The sequence below is a fragment of the Onychostruthus taczanowskii genome, unplaced genomic scaffold, assembly GCF_017590055.1.
Source record: "Onychostruthus taczanowskii isolate IOZ18803 unplaced genomic scaffold, ASM1759005v1 scaffold95, whole genome shotgun sequence".
NCBI lineage: Eukaryota > Metazoa > Chordata > Aves > Passeriformes > Passeridae > Onychostruthus > Onychostruthus taczanowskii.
In genome coordinates, this window is record NW_024507546.1 from 258,562 (window position 1) to 279,725 (window position 21,164).

At 38.5% G+C, this 21,164-nt stretch overlaps 1 protein-coding gene across 1 annotated transcript in view; it reads right to left on the reverse strand.

Moving 5' to 3' along the window:
- SCUBE1 (signal peptide, CUB domain and EGF like domain containing 1) overlaps nucleotides 1-21,164 on the reverse strand; it is a 187,462-nt gene that overhangs the window by 81,135 nt on the left and 85,163 nt on the right. The window contains exon 5 of the mRNA XM_041426817.1: nucleotides 5,326-5,451. Within this exon, the coding sequence (XP_041282751.1) occupies nucleotides 5,326-5,451 (126 nt within the window). The remainder of the gene's footprint in view (nucleotides 1-5,325; nucleotides 5,452-21,164) is intronic.

Genomic DNA, 21,164 nt, shown 5'->3' on the forward strand with positions numbered 1-21,164 from the left:
TCCTTTTCCTGTCTCCTAGAAACATTAGTAAATCATGTTTTTGAAGGATTTGCATTTCTGTCTAGACTACAATTTATTTATTTATTTTAAGTAACTTGAGTCAACATTTTGAAGTTTGACAGCTCTATAGGTGAAATTGCTACAAAATCCAGTTGTAAAATATGTCACTTCAATTTTCTTCCAGTCCTCATTCTGTGGCAGTAACACAGTGGGAAGTTTCTCTTGCTTAGAGGAAGAAAATCATAATTATTTAAAAGCAAATGGACATCCAGATCGACTCCATTTTTTTTTTCAGAAAGAACTAAAGCAATATTAATGAGAATTCATGAAGTGTTACTTTCAAAACTATTTCTGCATAATTTGGACTCTGCAGCTATGCAAACAGCTGTGTGTTCATTCAGAGTCTGTGACACTGAAGAGGCAAACAAAGGCAAAATAGTAAATTCCAACAGACACAGATCACCTTAAAATATCATAAATCATGTTAGAATGAAAGGGATGGAAAATAGTGAGTTCTTTTGTTTTGGTCTTTTGTTGTTGTTGTTGTTGTTGTTGTTGTTGTTGTTTGTTTTGTTTTGTTTTGTTTTGTTTTGTTTTGTTTTTAACCAAAGAAGAATATTCACATATCTTTTAGAACTCAGACATACTTATCCCCATATGGCAGATTTAAAACAAGAGTAACACCATCTTTGGACAGTGCTTCAGCTTTTGCATGTGTCCTAAGTGCAGTCAGAATTCTGGGCTCTTTCCCTTAGTGGGAGGAATGCCCTGTACAACAGCAGAGAAGCCCCACAAATGACACACACCCTCTGTGGGACATGTCCAGTGCTGGCAGCCAAACTACCAGTCTGTTCTCCCAACACTCTTCCACGTGCATAAAGAGCTTTAGGGCTGAGACTGGGGCTTCAAAGTGCCTTCAAACCAGATTAATTCTTTTCACTGACTACAATGCTCAGGGTCCTGGGCTGGCCAGACACCTTTCAGGCCGTGGCAGCCAGCATAATGGCCCTACCTGTCCACCTGCACACACTGGAACCAGCAGCATTATTCAGTTTGACTGGGCTGAGCCAAACAGTCCTGAGACACAGCTTGGCATGTGGGCCAGTGCTTACAGCCAGAGAAATATATGGACTAGTGTAGAAATGACATTTTGATCATGAAAAATGAGAAACAACTGTCTGAAAGAGAAATGACATCTCAAAGAACAAGAAGGATTTTAATGTACATATGCTACTAAATATTAATATTGATATTCCTTGCTAAACTCCCCAGAAGACAGAAAGTACCAGTATTCAGCCTGACTCTACAGCCTAAATGCTGTTTTCATCTCTGAAGTTTCATAGAATCTATCTTACATGGCCATGACAAGAAGTACTTGAAAACATATGACCAACCTAGCATTTATTACTTGATAACTTACAAAATTGCCCAAAACAGTGTTCTGATCCTGTCCACGTGTGGATTGAAATATATACCATGGCTCAGATGCCACAGACAGATATTTCGTTCTTGTAGGATGGACTTCTCAAATGAGCATACTGTCATCCCAGATAACTTGAAAATTGCACTGTTTCTTAAGTGAACTGGCCATGAAATACATAATTTACATGAATATATGGGCACCTCTGTGTGATAAAGCTGTGCATGCAACATTGCTTACATTATTTATTCTAGTATGGCTTTACATTTTTGACATTCTGGGGATCTTTGTACTGATAGCAAACAGTTGGATGAGGACACTGTCAGCAGGAGACGAAAAGCTGCCACTTGGCATAGGAAGGTTGGCATTTTATTGTAAAAGCACTAGGCAGGATTTTCAGAATCACTTTGCACTAGCCTTCCTGCTCACTTAAACCATTATTATCCAAGGAGGCAGACAGAAACAGCTGTAGGTAGGGTTACCCAGCATTTTTCATCAAAAGATTCAGCTTTAACTTGTTTATAACTCTTTCAGTTTGCAACTTCCAGGTATGTGAATCTGCTTTAGATTTCCTCTTATTTTTAAGCTTCCAGCTAAGAAAGAGAGGAACATAAAATGTCTTTGTTTGTTCATATTTGGGGAAAAAAATCTTCAGTTTATCAAAACTTCTAATGCAATCGTGCTCAGGATCAGGATCTTAGTATCTATCATGGATACAGATGTAAAAAGAAGAGGTAAATTCCTATGTTTTTTTCAACATAATCTGGAGTCAAATTGACTGTTCTGAAGAATCTTCTTTCTGCTGCCAGCAAGTATCTATGAAAATTACTCACAAACCATATTCTTCTTCTGGGTTTTTGTACACCAGAAGCCATTAAAGTACAGGAGTAGCAGTAAACTCCCAGAAGCTGAAGTTTTTTGATGCTGTGGAGCTAAAGGATGCAGCTCATCTGAGTGATCATGTATGGATCTGTATGATTCTGCTTTGTGTATTTCTAGATGGCTTCTTGAGGTCCCTTTCAGCCTCAAAACTTCAGTGTTTTCTTAACATGTTGAGCAACTAGAAATTGCATACTTAAAATTTACACTAAGAAACCATTAAGGCTGCAATATTGAGCACTCAAAAGCTGCAAAATACCAGACTTCTACATAGACCCATTGTGTCATGATAACATTGTCTTGTCAATGACAAATGCAGAAATTGCTCCTGTCTCATTTAGTGCCTAGTGAAGTTGGGGAAAGTCAGGGCTGTGGAAACACCTGGGAATCTTTTCTCATCTGCTGCAGAGTGAGTAGTAAACCAGAAGTGGACTGTCAAGAAAGAATGGTCTTGATCAGACAGTGAAAAGAGCCCTAAAAACTCTAACTTATTTCTGCGTTCACTGTGGAAGCCCTACTTAGAGCTTGCAAGTCACTTGAATCTCTTCTATTACAGGTTACTGATATTATAGTCCTTTCTCTATGGCATTTGCAACTACAGCTGTAGCCATCAGGAGTTTGGCTTGGATCATATTAATGTGCTGTAAATGCTTAGCTGGTTTCTGTGTGGCTCTTGTTAATCACGTATCACTACCAAATGACTTTGATATTAATATCTTTATATTCATTTCTCTTTTGTAAGATGGGTAAAGCAGTACTTTTTAACTTGAGAAGAGTATTTTGAAAATACATTACAAATGTCTACAAAGCACTTTGATATTACAGTAACGAATATCATGATAAAATCCATGAGGGAATTTTATGTTCACAATAGGGTTTTTAAGGACTGTGCAGCGGGAAAGGCATGACACTAAATTATGGAGAGGAAGCTACTGAACACAAGCCTGTTTAATGAGCACTGACCATCATGGACACTGCATGAAGTGACTGCCTTACCAGCATGTGAAGGTAAATGATAAGATGGGATGTGCTTATGTAACTAGCATGTAATGACAGTTGTGATACATAAAAAGCATGGAGCCTTCCTCCAAGTGTTTCTGCATTCTAACTTTAACATCTTCCTTTGAGGAAGACTTGACTTTTTACTAAAGGCCTTGGGCCAATACATTTGAAAATCTGTCCTAGTGGTCTGATGGAATTGCAAACTGGCTGATAAAAATTCACCAAGAGAGGTACTAAGTGTACTGAGAGGTACTAGACTCTCTGTCACTTGTTCACATAAAAAAAACAGAGCAGCAAGCTCTGACAAACTCTGAAAGGCCTGGACTCCTGGAGGACGACCATGATAAACCAGCATAACTGACAGGCATATGGCGTGTGACAAGGGTGCCTCAGACCCTACCAGTCCCTGCAATACAGGGCTACAGACCCAGTTCAGGCTGGCAAGTGGAAAGTGTCTAGCTCTTCAACATAGCTGCACTGAAATGGTTAGTTCTGAAAAAGGTTTTTTAAAAGCTGAGATTTGGTTTCAGATTTAGGCTTTTATAAATAGCCTGCTGTAATCTCACGATTACTGTCCCGGGCCATCTGGTTACACCTCTGTACTTTGTGCATTTGGAAGGACTAGAAGTAATTATTTTAAGTAAGAACTCTGGATCATACTTGCAGAAATGTGCTGTGGGTTTAGAAGTTGGTGTGCTTCAAAGTAAGCTCTGCAGCCTCAGAAAACTCAGTGTCCCTACTCAGAAATCTGTCACCAAAAGTTCATTATACTTACAATTTGAACACCAGAGGGCACAGAATAGATTGAAGTTTTTACTCTATTAAACCCTGGGGCATTTAGAAATAATGTTCCAGAAAAGGCTCTAATCCTCCTGCCACCATCTATTACTGAGACTCCCAAAGAAGACAAGAATTTGAGGAAACAAATAATAACAACAAAAGAAAACATCCTCCCACACTTCACCAATGTAGCTGACATTGCACTCCAATTAACAGCACGCAATAATCACTTCTAATAAACATTGAGAATGAAAATTACCATAAAGGCATTTTCCTCTATGCTTTTGTCTTTGGCCCTGTGTAGCCTCTTAATATAGAGCAGAAATCAGGCTGTAAATACTCTGTGGCACTTGTTTATGACATTCAAAAGTGATTCTTTGTACTTGGGAACTACTATCATCTACACGTGTTTACATAGTGGAGATCTCAGCAAGAAAAAAACTGAAGTGTAAGAAAGACTGTCTCAAACATACTGGCCTGTGCAAAGCAGCAAACATTTTATGTTGTTTTACTACACTTTTTTTTGTCTCTCTCAAAGCTACCAAGTAGGAATACAAGCTATTGGACTCAGATCTAAGACTCACCAAAGCCATCAGAAAGACTCAGTTCTGAAGCTTTCAGATGACAATGCTGAGGTCAATTTGAACCTGTACAGAACATTTTCTAATTTTATGGGCTAATGAGTAGTATCCACATCTTTAGCATCCCAGCTTCAAGAATATACCACTGTGGGTTTTTCTCTGAAGAACAGTATATATGATGCTGCTGCATGTTTTCCAAGTAGTAATTCTAGACTGTGAGCAGTAGAATCAAGACTAGAGCAATAATTTCTGTCTTTTAAAAAAATTGGCACTGACAATCTTAATTTGATAGTTCTAGTGAATTTATCATTAAATTCATTGATGCATCTGCCTTTGTGGACCTTCAAAATATTGCAAGCCAGAATCCATTATGCTTTATTTGTATTGCTTTACAAGGAAAGCCTGGATTAAACTGATCCTTTACTTTTCTGCATTCATAGGAAAGTAGAAAAGTTATGGTTTTGATAACTGAGCCACTGTCAACATTCGATCCCACTTATCCATCCCCAAATGCATCTTCTACAGCAAAAAAAACCCCTCATTACTGAAATTATAAATCACCTTTGGCCTAAATGAAACAAATTTAACTTCTTCTGGAACATAACAACAATGAAGAAAACAAGACATTTTGGGGCATTTGAAATTTAATCTTCATCTACCTACATTTGCAGTCCCTCTGGTTTTTGGCAAGTTCAAAGCCAGGTCTACATTCACAGGCAACCCCACCTTTGGGTGTCTCCCGGCAGATGTGTGCACACCCATGATCTTTGTTCATACAGTTCATACCCTCTGTGGAAAAGGAAAGAAAAATAGAAAATATTAGTATTAAAATAAAATTGCAAAATAATTGTGCATATCCAGTCCTCCAATAATTTTATCTGTAACTTTTATTTTTCATCTGTACCATGTTCCACAAGGCAAAAAACAGAGCTGAAAGGAGATATATAGTCAACAAAACAATGTAATAAAAGACAAACACGCTCTGGGGCAAATATGAGCACTACTCTGTTTCATATAGAAACTTGTGATTTCTCTATTCTGTGTCTATATTCTAATCTTTCATGAAAATATCATGGATTTAAAGGATAGTCCAGGAAGTTGTCTGTCCCACAGAGCTGAATAAGTGATCTCACTGTTATTTTTTTCCTTGTATAAATTCAATGGCTGTTACTGTCTGGGGCATTTTTATATGCCTGTTAATGTGCTTTGTATTTTCTAACACACAAAATCTGCCAAATATTATAACCAAGCATTTTTGCTTGGATCCATTTCTTTACTATTTGTTTTACATCTCAATTCTCTGTCATCCACCATAAACACAGTACATCTCCAACAAACCTACTACCACTTTTGTATTTGACTCTATTAAACAAAACACACCAGCTGTTCAAAAAGCATCCAAGTGCCATGGGTGGATTCCTGCTAATGTTTATGCCAAGGAATAGTATCAACCAGCTTTCTTTTAATCATCACAGAGACAAATTTATCTTTCTAAACCATGTCAGTGATTTAGATACTGAATGCACCTTATACTCTTAGAGCCTTTCATTACCGTGTTAATTCAAATCCCACGTATTCACAGAAATCTTGAACTCAGTTCTTATGGGTCAGCATCTAACATTCCTTGTGTGAACGAAGGCTAGCTAGATTTGCATTACAAAGCCTTCCCAGACTTCCCCTTGGATATCTGACCTGTAAAGGAGAGACAAATTCTCTCAGAATACACTGGCAGAGAATTCACATTGTAACTCAGCTTGCTACGCTGAAAACTGCATATGTTGCCCAAAACACTGCTGCAAGCAACATCAGGGTGGACTCTGCAACTTATTTGGCACTTTGCAATGTGTCTGTTCCCATCTATTCTAGGCTAATTTCTCAAAACTACTACAGTGCAAAATGTTCAACTTAAATCTACAGTGCCAGTGTATTGCAAGTAAAAGTTTTTTTGTGCTTAGAATTTTGAGGAGGAAACGCTACCGAAAGTCAGTCAGAGATTGCCTCAGGGAGAGAGAAGTTAACGCTTCAAGAAGTTATTCACACAGTTCAGCTTTACCTCTGAGAGGGTTGTATTAGCAGAGTAATGAAAAACACACATCACCAGTCTGATTAGGTATTTTTGTTCACCTCTCCTACAAAACATACCAGGGTCTTAAATCTCACCGCCTATGAAAACCAATATTATAGACAACAGATGTATTTATTTCTTCTAAATTCCCCTCTGTATTGTCCTTGAGCCTAAACACTTGCCAAAAAATAGTAAGTTACTATAACAAAGTAAGTTATTTGTAAACTGCAGCCTGGACAACAGATGCTGCCCTGAGATACAATACACACTACATGCTATAATAGACCATCCTACACATCAAAGTGAGATATGAATGCTTTGTTGGACTGAACAGATACAAGAAACCTGGGAATGGCCTTATTGAAGGGTTTGAGGCATTTTATAATCTCTTTCTCTCCACTTCTCCCAACAAAGGATTTCAGACACAATGTGTTTGACAAACTGCATTCCTGTGCACTGCGCTATGCTCCGAAAGGGATCTGGGAAAGATAACACATGGCTGATTGAGTTCCACTGCCCAGGATCTGAGTAGAGAGGAATTATAGAGATGAAAGCAGATATTTAATGGCTCACAAGTGTAATCAAGCAAGGGATTTTTCAGTGTTTAATTGCAGATACTGAATCTCTGCCTTTATGGGAAGACAGAAACTGTGCACTGCTGAAAGTATTGGGAGAAATTGAAGATCAAAACCATTAGAAACAAAAGTGATCCTGGTAGTTGTGTGCAAGACCACAATATTGTAGTTACTATATTAATTATTCCATCTGTTGTATTAATCAGAGTTGTCTAAAAACTATTTCAGTTGCATGTTCAGATGGAGAACACCATAGAAATCTGCTGAGCCTGAAAATCATTCTTTTACAAAATATAATGGTGAAATGAAAGGTCATTATTTTTCAGTCATAAGCTGGAGCTCATGCACAACAAAAATTCTCATTTCAGTATTTTTCAAAATACCTAAAAATTAAATTACAAATAATTTACTAAGCAAAACCTTTTTAGCCTGAAAGTATTAGTGAAATAAGAATGCAGCAAGTTAATATTTTACCTTGCTAAAAATGCAAAAAAACTGTGTCAATTTACAGATAATTTTAATAATTCAAAATTCAAATTTTTCAGCAGATATAGTATTTGTCCAGATGTCTTCTCTATCAATCTACATACACAAATAATTTATGAATCACCATTGATAAAGTTTACTTTTTTGCTAATTGACTCTTGAGGGAATACCGAATCTTTAATGATATGGCACATAAGTCACACTAAAAATACAAAAATATGTTAAGTATCTTTCTAGTACTAATCTTAGTTTCTATACAAATGCATATGAATAGGAGAGAAAAATACTCCTAAAATGACTTTGTTCAGTATTCTCTTGAGTAGGATGTAGTCCAAACTTTAAAATAGACTAAAAAAAAAACCACATAAATCACCTCCAGTATTTTCCTATAAGAATGTGCACTGCTGGTAGTGAAGAACTGCTCTGCTGAGTTCACACTGCTGCCACAGTAGCAGTGAGATGTTTGAGATATCATTTCTCCTTGCTTGTGCCCCCTGAAAAAGAAAGCTTTGCAATATTTTATTTAATGTTTAGCAGCCACCTAATGCACACATGCTTTTTCCATAAAGGGTACAGAGTGTGGATAACAGCATGGGAAAATTTTTCCTAATGTTAAAGAGGGATTTAAGCCTCTCAGTGCCTGCCTTGCTGCTCAGCCCCAGGACAACGGGTGACCCAAGGAGGAGGTGGGCAGTGTGCTCCAGCCTCAAAATTGAGGGCAAACTTTCTTTATTTGCAGAAAGGGGTGGAAAACTACTCATTCAAATTAAAAAAAAAAGAAAAAATTGCATGGGATTCTGCTGTTCATTTATGTGTTTGAAGTTTTTATCACCATCAGCCCCAACTCAGCAGATGGGTCCTGGCACCAAGAGGTGCCCTGTGCTTCTCATGGTGTTCCTTCCTTGAGCTGACTAATGCAGGGCAGAAACAGGACAGAGAGGGAGAACACCCATGGAACTATTGGAGGCCTCTCCCAAGTAAGTACAGAATTATGCCCACAACACTTTTACCTCAGTCTGCTGCACAGCCTGGGCAAAGTATCAGACAATGGATCTTCCATCCAAGCCCTAACCAGAAGGTATTTACAAAACTATTTACAGAACTTATGACCACCCTCTCTCTCCATTGTGTGCATATCTGCCTCACTCTGGTTTGGAACACAAGGAGCTGCTCCCAACCTGTCTTGATTTTTGCAGTGCTCGGTGTGTCCCAGCTTCTAGAACTGATGGGACTATGGGTCAAGTGAAAAGCCATGGTTCCCAAATGAAGGGAAAGATTAAGTGTTGATAAGAGAGCTGATAAGAGAGAAGTCTGTACTCAAACACACACATACAAAATCCTTAATCAGCACGACACTAAAATGTCCAGTTGAAATGTTCTAGGTTTTTACACATTAACTGTTCATAAAAGCAGTGTCTTAATCCCAAATGCTGGTACTCAAAGTAATCTCTAAAGCCAGCACAAGAATGGGTGCATGTCTCTTAAGCAGTGCTGGCAGACAGTCAAATAAACTTCTGAAACACAGACACATTCTCAGCAAATTCACCTTACAGACAGCAAAACAAAATCCAATGGAAAATATAAACAGGAAGGGAAATGTCACTTAAGAAAGGAAAACAGTGATCTAATTAAACTAAATCCTCTCTCAGCATTTTAGATATGACTTGAGAAACTCTCTTCTATTGCCTTCCTGAATTTTTTCCTGACTCTAAGTTACAAAAGATTGCTCATGGGAGAGTGACAGCGACTTTTATGTATATCCACAATCCACACTCATTTTTGTTCTTGGCCTAGAAGAGATTTGGATATGAGTCTACTACGTTAATCCAGTCTGCCATCTAGTTATCACAAATCTCTTAATAGTGCTGTTCTGCAAAATGTTCAATCTGATATAATGGCCTCTCCATTGTACTATGCTCTAAAAATGTTTTCAGCTCAATGGCCCTGAAAGTGCTTGAATCAGGCTGACTGTTACAACTAAAGCATGGATCAGCCTTTATTTCTCATTAACACTGTCTGTTCTCATCTTAATTAAGACTTTTAGCAATTATTTTACCATGTGGTTCATCATATATGCTTAGATTATCCTCTATGTTGCCATGATTTCACTTACTCTGTATTTATATTGCTGCTTTTGCTATTTATATAATATTTATATAATATTGCTATTTATATTTCTGTTTTTATACATGCTGAAACACACTGATTCCAAACATGATCTGAAAAAGACCACTTGAAATTGCATCAATAATTTTCAGAATATTTTCAGACTATATGTGCTTGAATGTACTAAGAAGATACAGGAAGTCCTGAAATTAACCCATACATACACACTGTATATTTGTACGACATGCCCAGCAGCTTCTGGATAATTGACACTCAGTCTTGAAAACTACATAATCACATTACCTTTCTTGTTGATAAATTAGTTTTAACACAAGGTACACAGGGAGATCTGTTATTAAGTTGCACCATAGATAAGATACATCTTTAGTAACAGGGAGAGGAAAGAATACAAGAGAAACAAGCATTCTCATTTTACTTATTCTGTAAACTATTAATATCATAGCAATTTCTTTTTTGTTATCTTTTAAAAAATTGTGTAAGAAACTACAGTGCTACAATAAAACACACTGGTCAATAACCAGGCAGTTTAGAAAACTGACAAAGACAACTCCTCTCACAGAGTTCTTACTCTGTGAGGAATGGAAGCCAGCCAAAAGACACCAAGTTTCTGATGGAGACAGGAACACGATGCTGGTGAAAATGTGAGATGGCTGTTCTAAGCCATATGGTACATTATGAATGTATGTTTTTGTCATATAGAAACAGACTGTTAACCTTTTGTCTGACTTGTGGAAAGCAGCTCCCCATCTACACCTGGGAGTGTCCCTGCCTGTCTCCGTCTCTCTGGGTACCTCCCAGTGAACCCCGGACAGCCCCGGGTCGGCAAACAGCGGGGGGGCAGCCCCGAAGTGACCGACAGCGGGGGGACACTCTCTGGTGCCCCGAGGGTACTGAGGGCAGCTGGGCTGGTCGCCTTTGCAGCAGAAGAGACGCTGGAGACATCGGTGGAGGGTAAAAGGCCGACTCTGAACAGGGGGCCAGTCCAAGGTTTATTCGGAGCTCCCCAGAGAGCCCCACTCCTCAGGGTGCGCCGTGCTCAGAGTGAGACAAAGGAATCTCAAGGTTACATTTAAAGGGGGGGAGGAAACCGAGGGTAGATACATTTGCTGACCAATAAAGACCCTCCAGGGATGCAGCCTTAAGGGATGGACATTTGGGATAGCGTATAACACCATCCTTGGGGGGCTGACCCCTGGCTTCGGGCTAATCACTCGACGGCTTTGACAGAAGAGATAGATCTAGATAGAGGGGATGGGATGCTGAGTGACTGACAGAGAGCCAGGGCGGGGATTTGGGGGATGATCTCCACACAGGAGAATGGTTACACAGGTAGAGGAAGGGGGTACAAAACGGGGCACATCATCTGGGGAGAATAAGGGAATACAAAATCAAAACTATTACAAAGTATTACAAAGTATAAAAGCACACTGCAACACCTGCCTTTGCCTTCTAACTCCAGGATCTCGTGTGCATCCCAAGGGTGATGAAAATCAGCATTTGGCTAAACAATCCAATTAGAGTCAACAAATACATATGGTCAGATCTTAGGACCATTAAAGCCAAAGGACTCTTTTCCAACAGACTGGATCTGACCTTTACGCTGCACAGTTGCATCAGATCTTCTGGACATTTCTGGCTCCCTAATAAGAACCCAATTATGGGATGTGAGGAATGTCTGGGTGACCTCTGTTCCCCAGTGAGAGAAATAAGATGTTTTCATTTCAAAACAGAATGTCCTTTCTTGAGGATCAAAACCACCACCAAGATTTGCTCTCTTCAGCAAGAAAATGGAGGGTGAAACTAATTGGCTGAGGCAGGTGTCCTTCCTCAGCTGATCACAACACCACAGGTACAAAGCATCCATCTAGGAACAGACTTTCAGAGCTAAGTGAGAAACCCCACATTGGGCATGCTGGAAATGTAATCATCTATATGAACATCTAATGTTTTTCATACTGTTAGCTGAATTAACACAACATTTTCTTAGCATCCTCATTCCTGAAATAAGTTACTTCGTTCTGCATAAAATTTTAGGAAAAAGTTTTTTCAGCGACTACAACTCACTCCAACAGAGGTTGGAAAGAAAACAAATACAGCAGGCAAACTGACCCAAGGAAACAGAATTCTGCATTATTAAGTAGGTTGTCTGGAGATATCTTGGACATTGTACAAGAAAACAGCTGCTGGGTATATTATAAAATAAACAAATTCAAGTTTGTTTAGCAATTACATGTCTTTTCAGATTGAATCTGAAATGTGCTTAAGGCCAGCATCTTCAGAAGGCAGACTTGCAGTCTGATCTCTGACAAGATGTTCCTGCTCTGAGTGGCAGCCAGAAAACCACATGGAGAAGGTTTTTGTCTTGAGATTTAGAAATGGGAATGTATCAGAGTATAACTTCATTCTTTCAGCAGTAAGAGCACAGATTTACAGTTCTGTAAAGGTGCTGTGCTGTGGTTTCAGGACAATGATGAGAATGAATGGACCAAGTTTAAGAGAGAAACCATGAAAGTAGAGAAAGAAAACAGATTCCAAAATTCCCAGAAAATGTCATCAGTTCCCACAGGACCAAGAAGAGAATAAAGAAGACTGGCTGAAATCCATCCCATGGTGGTTGTGACCAGCTTGTGACTATATGATGGCTTTTTGGTGAACACATGAAAGAAGGTCTGCAATGTCAATCTGCTTTCCACATTGCGGAGCTACCAAGAGAAGCTGAGGCTTGCTGAAACTGTTTTCAATAGTCTCTGTTACCTTCTCAAACACAGATATGGATTATCTGGGGGAAAAAAAATTCTGCAAGATAGCCCAGAACCTGTGTGCCAATGCTGTTGTGGCACAATCAACTGTGAGTCTCTGCTAGTATAGACTTGCCACCTCATGTTAAAGGGAAATAAATGGTAAGGGAAGAAAAAGGTAAGGACTGAAAGGAAAGAGAAACAAAACACAGTTTAGCACTACAACCTGCTTTTAACTTTGCTTCATCTTTAAATAGCAATTCCTTAAAGAGTACAGCAAAGCAAAAGAAAAGGGAGGTTTTCAGGGAGTCACTGCCACATGATGTCCCTGGGCAGATGGGGGTGACCCTGAGGGGAGACCAGGCCGTGCAGGAAGCAGAGGAGAGAAATGCACTTTCTGCATCTGAGTCTTCACCACCACTCTCCTATTTCTTGGTGCCTTGTTGGGAGCAAATAAACCTGGAGTAGTTTGGCTATCCGAGCACTAGGGCTGTAGTACTACAGCAGTCAGTGAAGGACAGCATCACCTTCAGCTCGAGCACCTTCAGCTGGGCAGGGGTAGTGGAACAATCACCTCAGCCCACCCTAGGGTCTCAAACACTCACTCACAAAAGCAGATTGAGGAAACACAAAGAAATCCAGAGTTGGCACAAGAATAAGAAACTTGAAGGGTTTTAAAAAAAAAATATTCATATGAGGTCTTTGGGCATCTTAGCATACTAGAACTAGGAAAACTTGTCTCACTCTTTTCCAGAGTCTCTCTCTTAGTACCTGATTATAACATGGGAAAATTGTAAAGCAGAAGATCAGAAAATGGCAAGAAAATGTTTTTTCCCTTCCTGGTTGCAGGAAAATTCAGTATTTAATAAAATATTCATTACCTCTACCAAGTGAAACTTCTCACAAAGATGTAGCAAAGTTTTTAGGTCTCCAATAAAAAGATGTAAAATAACCTCAGAGAGCAGACACTTTTCACAAACAGAAATTTAAAAAATCAATTGAAAAGATGGCTTTTCATTACTGTTTCATGAGAAGGTTTTGAACAGGTTCTAAGCAAAAATTAAATCATGACAGCATCATTTGTGTAAAGATAAGGCAAGCAATGGGAAGATAGGACAAAAAAACCCAACTAAAATATTGCAATTTCTTCCTTCTTCTGCAATATGCACACCTGACATGAGACAGACATGACATAGAAATACTCTAGAAATATTTCTAATAAAATATCTTAAATATTTCTAGGGCAGTTTTTCAAACACATAGAATACATTCAGATAGATGGAATAAGAGTAAATATTTCAACAACACATTCCTTTGCAGGAACTCCTTCACATCCCAAACTCTTCCCAGGACAATTTCACAACTTCTTGCAAAATCATGTAATTAGCAAAATGATAAATGGCATTATAGCATAGGGATCTATATATATTATGTACTGTAATAGATGTATGTGTCATTATATATATGTAGTAATCTTTATATATAATGAATATTCATAATTATTTGTGATTCTATATGTACTAAAGCATATATAACCTATTTAAACTCAAGCATATGTTCTGCAAAGAAAGAAGGTTGCTCACTCTTCTCCAGGTAAATACGGAGCATCATTTTTCTAGTAGAGCTAAAAATTATCAATAACTAAAGCTCATTCTGTTCCTTTGTTTCTTACCAAATAAAGAAATCACTGTGGTGTTAAGGAATTCCTTAACTTGCCCCCATGCTCACTAAGGTGGTTACACTTGTCAAAGATAAGGACTAAAGCAACAGAGTTTCCAGCTTCCTGTTCAGTTTTAGAGCGTCACTTCAGCTCTGGAAAGCTGAATGTGAAGCAATATCCATAGGTAGCTGTGCTATAGTCCACAGAGCTTCACATTTTCATCAAGATTTTGTCAGCAGAAAAATCCAGTGGTCAAAGTTATTGTCCAACAACCAAACAGCTGATTTCTACCAGTTCTGGTGACTTCCAGAAAAGTCAAATGCAACTTAGAACCAAAATATTAACGGTGTATTTGGAGTCAGAGAGTCAACCACAATTTCTCTCAAAAATAAGACAGTGGCTATATTTAAGTGGTACATTTACACACAACACAAGTTCATCTTAGGTGCAAAGTGTCCAAGTCCCAGGGTTTGTACAGACCACTTCCATGCAGCCTTGGCATGAAGGAGATAGTTTGTTCCTTGGAGAAGTCAAACAGGAAGGTGTGCACTTGGGTGCCAGAAAAAGCACCACAGAGAGCAGAATGGATTTCAAACATTCCCAAGTTCAATACATTCCCTTCTCCTTTTTCGTACAAAAACACAGATATATTTCACTGAAGAGTCTCTGAGAAATAAAGTAATCCCTTTTAGAACTGCAGTGGAGTCAAAAAGAATGAAAGTGTACTGTGCCTTAGAAAATGCTATCGCTTCTAAATGCTAATATAGCAGGATTTTACATACCTGAAGACAATAGAAGACGAAATATGAAAGCCAAGATGTATATTTCCAAACTGCCTTGTGAGAAAGCAATTCAATTTCCCATCAAAATGTGTTAAGATGTGTGTAGTGTCTGCGGTAAAAGCAATGTTATCTGGAGTACTCACATAACTAAATAACTACTTTAATAAGCTCAGAGTGTTTGACTCCTCCAGCCACCTCTGTCTCCTGAGTGATTATTTAGAGAGTCTGGTCCTAGAGCTCATAAATTTCAAAATTCTTTCAACTTTTTTTTTTTTGTCTTTCTGATCAAAGAAATGTTTATGTATCCTTCCCATATTGTGTCTCTTTAAACCATTGGCTTTTTCAAAGTGGTTTTTTTTTAACATCATAATGTGATGTACACAGAGAGGTAAATGATGTCAGAATCCTTTCTGCCCCAAACCAGTCTGCAAATCTTCAGAAAAGCAAAGTTCATGGGTGCCTTTAAAAGGGGCACAATCTGTTTGTGCTTAAAAGAAAGTCCCCTTTTTTTTTTGTGTGTGCAGAATAACAATGCCAGAATGTGTTATTCCAAAGAACTGTTGCCATGGTGATGCCATCAATAACATCATTTTCTGCATCCTTGTCCTTTAAACACATAAGGAACACAACAAGCATTCGTAAATGTGAAAAAAGAACAATTACCTTTTCTTTCTCAACAGCAGAGGAAGCCTTTATTCACCTCATCAATAGAAAATTATGTAGAAAGGAATAATAAAGACTGTTACAAGAAGAACCAAGAAGCTTATTAGTGACAAAGGCTTTTTTTTCCTTTCCATGAATAATTAAAGCTCTTCAAGAAGAAATCAGCCCAGGCTAAGGACCCTTTGCAAGCTTTAGATGGTAAAACAAACATTTGACTATACAAGGATTTCCCTTTCATGCACCTTTCCAAGGAAAAACAACTAAAATCCAGAGTGAAATGAGAGAGAGAAAACCCAGAGAAACATCTGCTGCAATTAAATTTACAGAACCCTGCTCATTCACCTAAAAGACTCATAACAAAAAAGAGCTAGACTACTGACAGAATCAATATAAATTTCAAGCCAGCAGGTTAATGTTGTCTATAGCAGGAAACTTGGGCTTTTAAAGTCACATAATAACAGGAAACTATTCCAATTCTGTACAAATGGGGAAAACAGGATTTCAACATTGGATGTGTTACTAAACAGTTGGAAAACACTGTTCAGTTTAAAACCTCAACAGCAAAGCAAAATGGTAGATACACTTCCTCGACAAAATCACTTCATAAATAACGGAACCTTTACCAAAGCAGGATTTGATTGCAGGGACTTTTAAGAGTCATATAGCAAATAATTAGGAAGTGCTTCTGAGCCATTACACTTTTGTCGTGACTCTGAGGTGATGTTCAAACAGGGGCCCTGAACGTGCTGCTTGGTGCTTTCTTCATAAAGTAAAGTCAATGTATTGTGCACTGGCTTGTTTGTATCTTTCTTTCTGTACCTATACTAGCATAAGACGTTGAAGGTGGGGATGGAAAACCTCGTGCTTCCTTCTCCTTGCTTCTAAGTAGTAAAAGGAATGAGTAAGAGAAAAGTGTGGAGGAAAGCAAGAAAGGAGTGATGTGAGTTGGAGAGTTCCTCACTCAGTGACCAATATGCATGTCCCATAGATGAAAGGGCTAGCAGGTTTAATGAGAGCAAAAATACATAGCAGAAAATGGATCAGATTTAAAGCACTAACATGGATTTACTAAGATCATGCAATTCCAAGCTCTTGAGCTGAATTTGAGTAGTTTATGAGTAAAAGACAAGAAGTTAACCATATGGCCACATTTACAATGGAAAGTTTGTGCTAGTTAGGAAAGGGAATTCAAGATGTATGAGTCTTTTCCTGCACACATGATCTTACACTGCCATTTGATTTCTCACTGCTTCTCCCTCTACCTCTAAAGAGAGATAATGCTTGCTCATTTTGGATAGCTCCTTCAGCTTTCTACTTGTCACTGTGGAAATCCTATAGTAATTGTGACCCATTAAAGAGGAACAACAAACGGAGATGGTGGGAACCAACTATTTTCCCTTCTGTTTAGAGTTTCTGCAATGTTTTAAAGTGCTCTGCTATTCACTTCAGTTTAAATGCTAACACTGACTGGGTTCTCTTTAATGGAAAAAGAGCTTCCACATTCTTTCTAGATTTCAACACATTTAGGAATTGTTTAGAAAACCCTGTGGAAAGACTTTAATATGGCAGCTGATGGTCTAACCCAGCTTCTGAGGGGCTATTCACCAAATTCCACAGAAAACAACAATTAGTGAAATCTGCTTCTCAGTATCCAAACATTACTCTTTATTTCTTAAGCTGAAGGAATAAAAGACAAATTCCTGGAAGGAAATGTTATGATTCCTTTCCCTTCTGACTTGCCTGAGACTTGGAAAGAAAATGTCCACTCTTTGTAATTTCCTAGTTGGCCATAATAGGCTGAAAGCTGAACGGCAATTCCCAGTTTACCAGTCCCTCAGATCAACACTCCTGCATGGCTGTTAACAAAACAAACCAATTGTTTTGATGAATCGTTAAAAGCCTCTTGAACTCCTCTGAGATCATTTCAAGGCCACTGGAAGTTTATACGCCTAATTTATGAAGTAAGTATTAAAAGTGTAGATATGTCTTATTAAGCAAGAGTTTCCTAACTCTGCTGAACTCTGTGACTGAAAGGACACTTAGTATTAATTGCTTGTAGGTTACCTCAGAACGCATGCAATGCATAAGGGTCACTTCAGTGTGATACCGTTCTTACACAGCTCTTTGAGAAAATCTCCTCTAATTTTTATTCTGAAGAGAGAAGAAAGTTCTAAGATGAGATATTTTAAAAGACATGCCAGTACTTACAATATTGTTCTCCTTCACCGGTAATTAAAAAAAAAAATAATTCTTCACAATAATCAGGCATTACCTAAATCATTCCTTTTTTCTGTCCCCTGAATCCTCAGATGGAATTTTCTCCGTTTGATCCTGTACAATTGTACATTTTTAAGGCAGAAGCAGAAGGAATGATGTTTAAAAAAAAACCAAAAAACCAAAAAAACAACACAAACTTCCTTATGCTAACCTATTCTAAGTACTAATGGCGCTTCTCAAAAGAGATTTTTCCATCTAGGAATTCCAATTAGGAATATTTGCAGAAAAGTCTGAAGACAAAACCTAACGTCCATAGTGGCCTGTGGCCGGACTGTCACAAAAATAAAGCCAACTATATAATACTATAATCTGATTAAAACTTCAGATTTTTATGGCCTCTGCAAGGATTCATTCACCTGTACATGATCACATTTCCACTTGAAGGGGTGTATTTGCTCTATACTTAGATCACAAAATTATTCTTTAAATGTTCTTAAAGATGGCACTGAAAAGATTTAATGACAAGTTTTTTGGCCACAACCTGCAAAACAAAAGCTAGCAAATATGTCTTACAGCTGCTCTTTCACCACCATGGAGGTAACAGAGTAGACTTTTTGTGACACATCTATGCTAAGAAACTTGCCAGATCCTTGGCTGAGAGAAAAATGAAAGCTGTGTGTGAGCATTTCTCAGATGGAGAAAGCAAATGAGATCTGGGTCTTAGAGGCAAAATAAGGAGCTGATGGAGGCTGTACAGGCATGAAGGGACAGTCAGTCATCGTCCCTGAGTCAGAGGCCTGCATGGAACATGAGGAATAATGCTGGCACTCAGCATATAAACAGTCAGCAGACAGGGTAACAGTCCATGCTGGAGAAGGAAAGGCAAGCCCCATCAAGGGAAGGAAAGCAAAGGTGTTTTTGATGAAGTGCTGGAAGTGATCTAGAGTGGATATGGAACAGGGAAGGTAGTGTGCTTAATAGGCCAGTAAGCTACATTCCTTGTTTCTTAGAAAAACAGGAAAAAATCCAGAAGAAAATACTGAAAAAGTAGGAAAATGGAGTAATAAGTGGAAAGGCTAGCAGACACAAGCATTCACTGTCCAGAGGCTTCAGGCTCACCAGGAAAAGGTGTGCCACTGAGTTTTCCCATATTCCTCAATGACAGGACATGACGATTGCTTACATGTCACTAAAGTTCTTGGCTTGACAATATGTATACATTTCAACATCTCTAATGCAGTTTCATGGGAAGGCTTGACTTCATCTACTACATGCTCACCACATCTCTGTGTGCCCAGGCTGCTTGTGGGATGATATCAGACTGAAAAAACATAAGCATTCTTCTCTGCCATTGCCATAAGGGCCATCATTATCAATATCCAGCAAAGCATAACACTGGAAACTCTGTGTGTTTAGAAGCAAAGTACTGGGCAAACAACCTGTGATACAAAAAAGAGTTTCAGGCTCCAGGCAAGGTAAGATACTGAGATCATCATTCTTGAGTCCTTATGAAGTGGAGTTCTTTCTGGGTTTGACAGTATGTTTCTAACTGGCTGTGTTATTACTATAACTTGGAATTATTTGTAAATCTGGAAAGTTCCCACATGGTGTCATCTGTATGCCATTTTATTACATATCATATTGTTGGGTTTGGGCATCACTCATGGGCTTTTTCCTACACTCATTGAAACAATGAAAAAGAGAGAGAACACATACTTGGGCCTGGCTTCAAATTTAAAAATCCAGTTTGATGGTAATCCAAATCCTAGAAAATTAAAGGGTACCACAATCTGAATTAAACACAACATATGCAGAATAAGCTCCACCTACATCACTTGGCCAGCCAAGGAAGAAAGCACAATGCTATTTGAGGATGTGTCTTTACCAGGCTGGAATTGCTCCCTCTTTGTTCTTCCAAAAGTGGTGAAGAAGACTGGTCAAGTGGTGGGTGCCAGAGAGCAAAACTGGGACAGCACCCTCTAAGTCTTTCAGAGCGGCTACAGGAAACCTTTCTTCTTCCCATCTGACTGCAATTCTTCTGTGGAACTGCTTTTATGACCTTGCCATCACAATTTGCTCATGCAGGTTTCTAGGTCTGGCACATTTGCTAACAAGGGCATATCCCACCCCAGACTAACAACAGTGAACTTCCCAGCACCAGGAAGCCATTCCACATGATTTATAACATGCTGCTCCACAATGATGCCACTGAACTTCCATCTCCAACTTCATGGCATGAGCAAACAGACAGAGATTCTCCTTCTGTTACGAAACCCTACTGGCAGCCACTCTACTTTCTCCCTCCATTATGGCAATTACCAGATTTCATAAGTACTGAAAGAGTTGTTACTTTCGACCCTGACTCTTGTCTCCCTGGTCTTCTCTCTTGCATGCAAGTTCTACTGATGGCAATTTGGAAATAATAAGGAATCTAAGAGCAATGTTAAGTAATTATAAATGAGTAATATTTTGTAAGAGGCTTTGCACTAATGTGTTTTTCTAAGGTGACATTTGCACACACATTCCTACCAAAGAGGGGGTTTTGATGAAATGTTGAGCAAGCTTAGATTCATAATTTAGAAGTCATTGCTCTTTGCATGGAATTTATGATGTTGCAAGAGCCTTTAGATCCAAAAGGGACACTACAAGACAATAATCAATGACAATCTTTTTACTTAGCACAGAACCACCACTTAATTTCCTTAATGAAGGACTAGCTAGGAAGCTGTTCCCATTTGAACAGAAAAGAAAATTTGGTTGAACTAAGCCACTAATGTCAGAAGAAAAAGGAAACTGGAAAATTATTTTGTGGTCCTTAATGACAAGTTATCCTAGAAGAAGTCCCTGAGGAAAGCATATAAAAGGACTTCTGAATGAAATTGGCTGTTTGGACAGAAAATTATACAGGTTCCTCCTTCTAAGATGGTGCAAGCCACTTGCTGAATGATTACTGCAGCTATTGGCTCATTGTGAATGTACAGTAGATGAATTTGTTGTCACTCTGTATAAATTACCCTTCTTGTTGTCGCTGAAAATTACACAACGGGTTGTGATAGCCTGACATAGCTAACTAAGAACAAATCACGAAAGCTTAGTTTTTAATGATCACTTCTGTATAGATACCTTTTCAAGACAAAGAAGTAGTGGACAGATTTGTTACCAATGGAAAGTATTCTATTTCGTTTAATT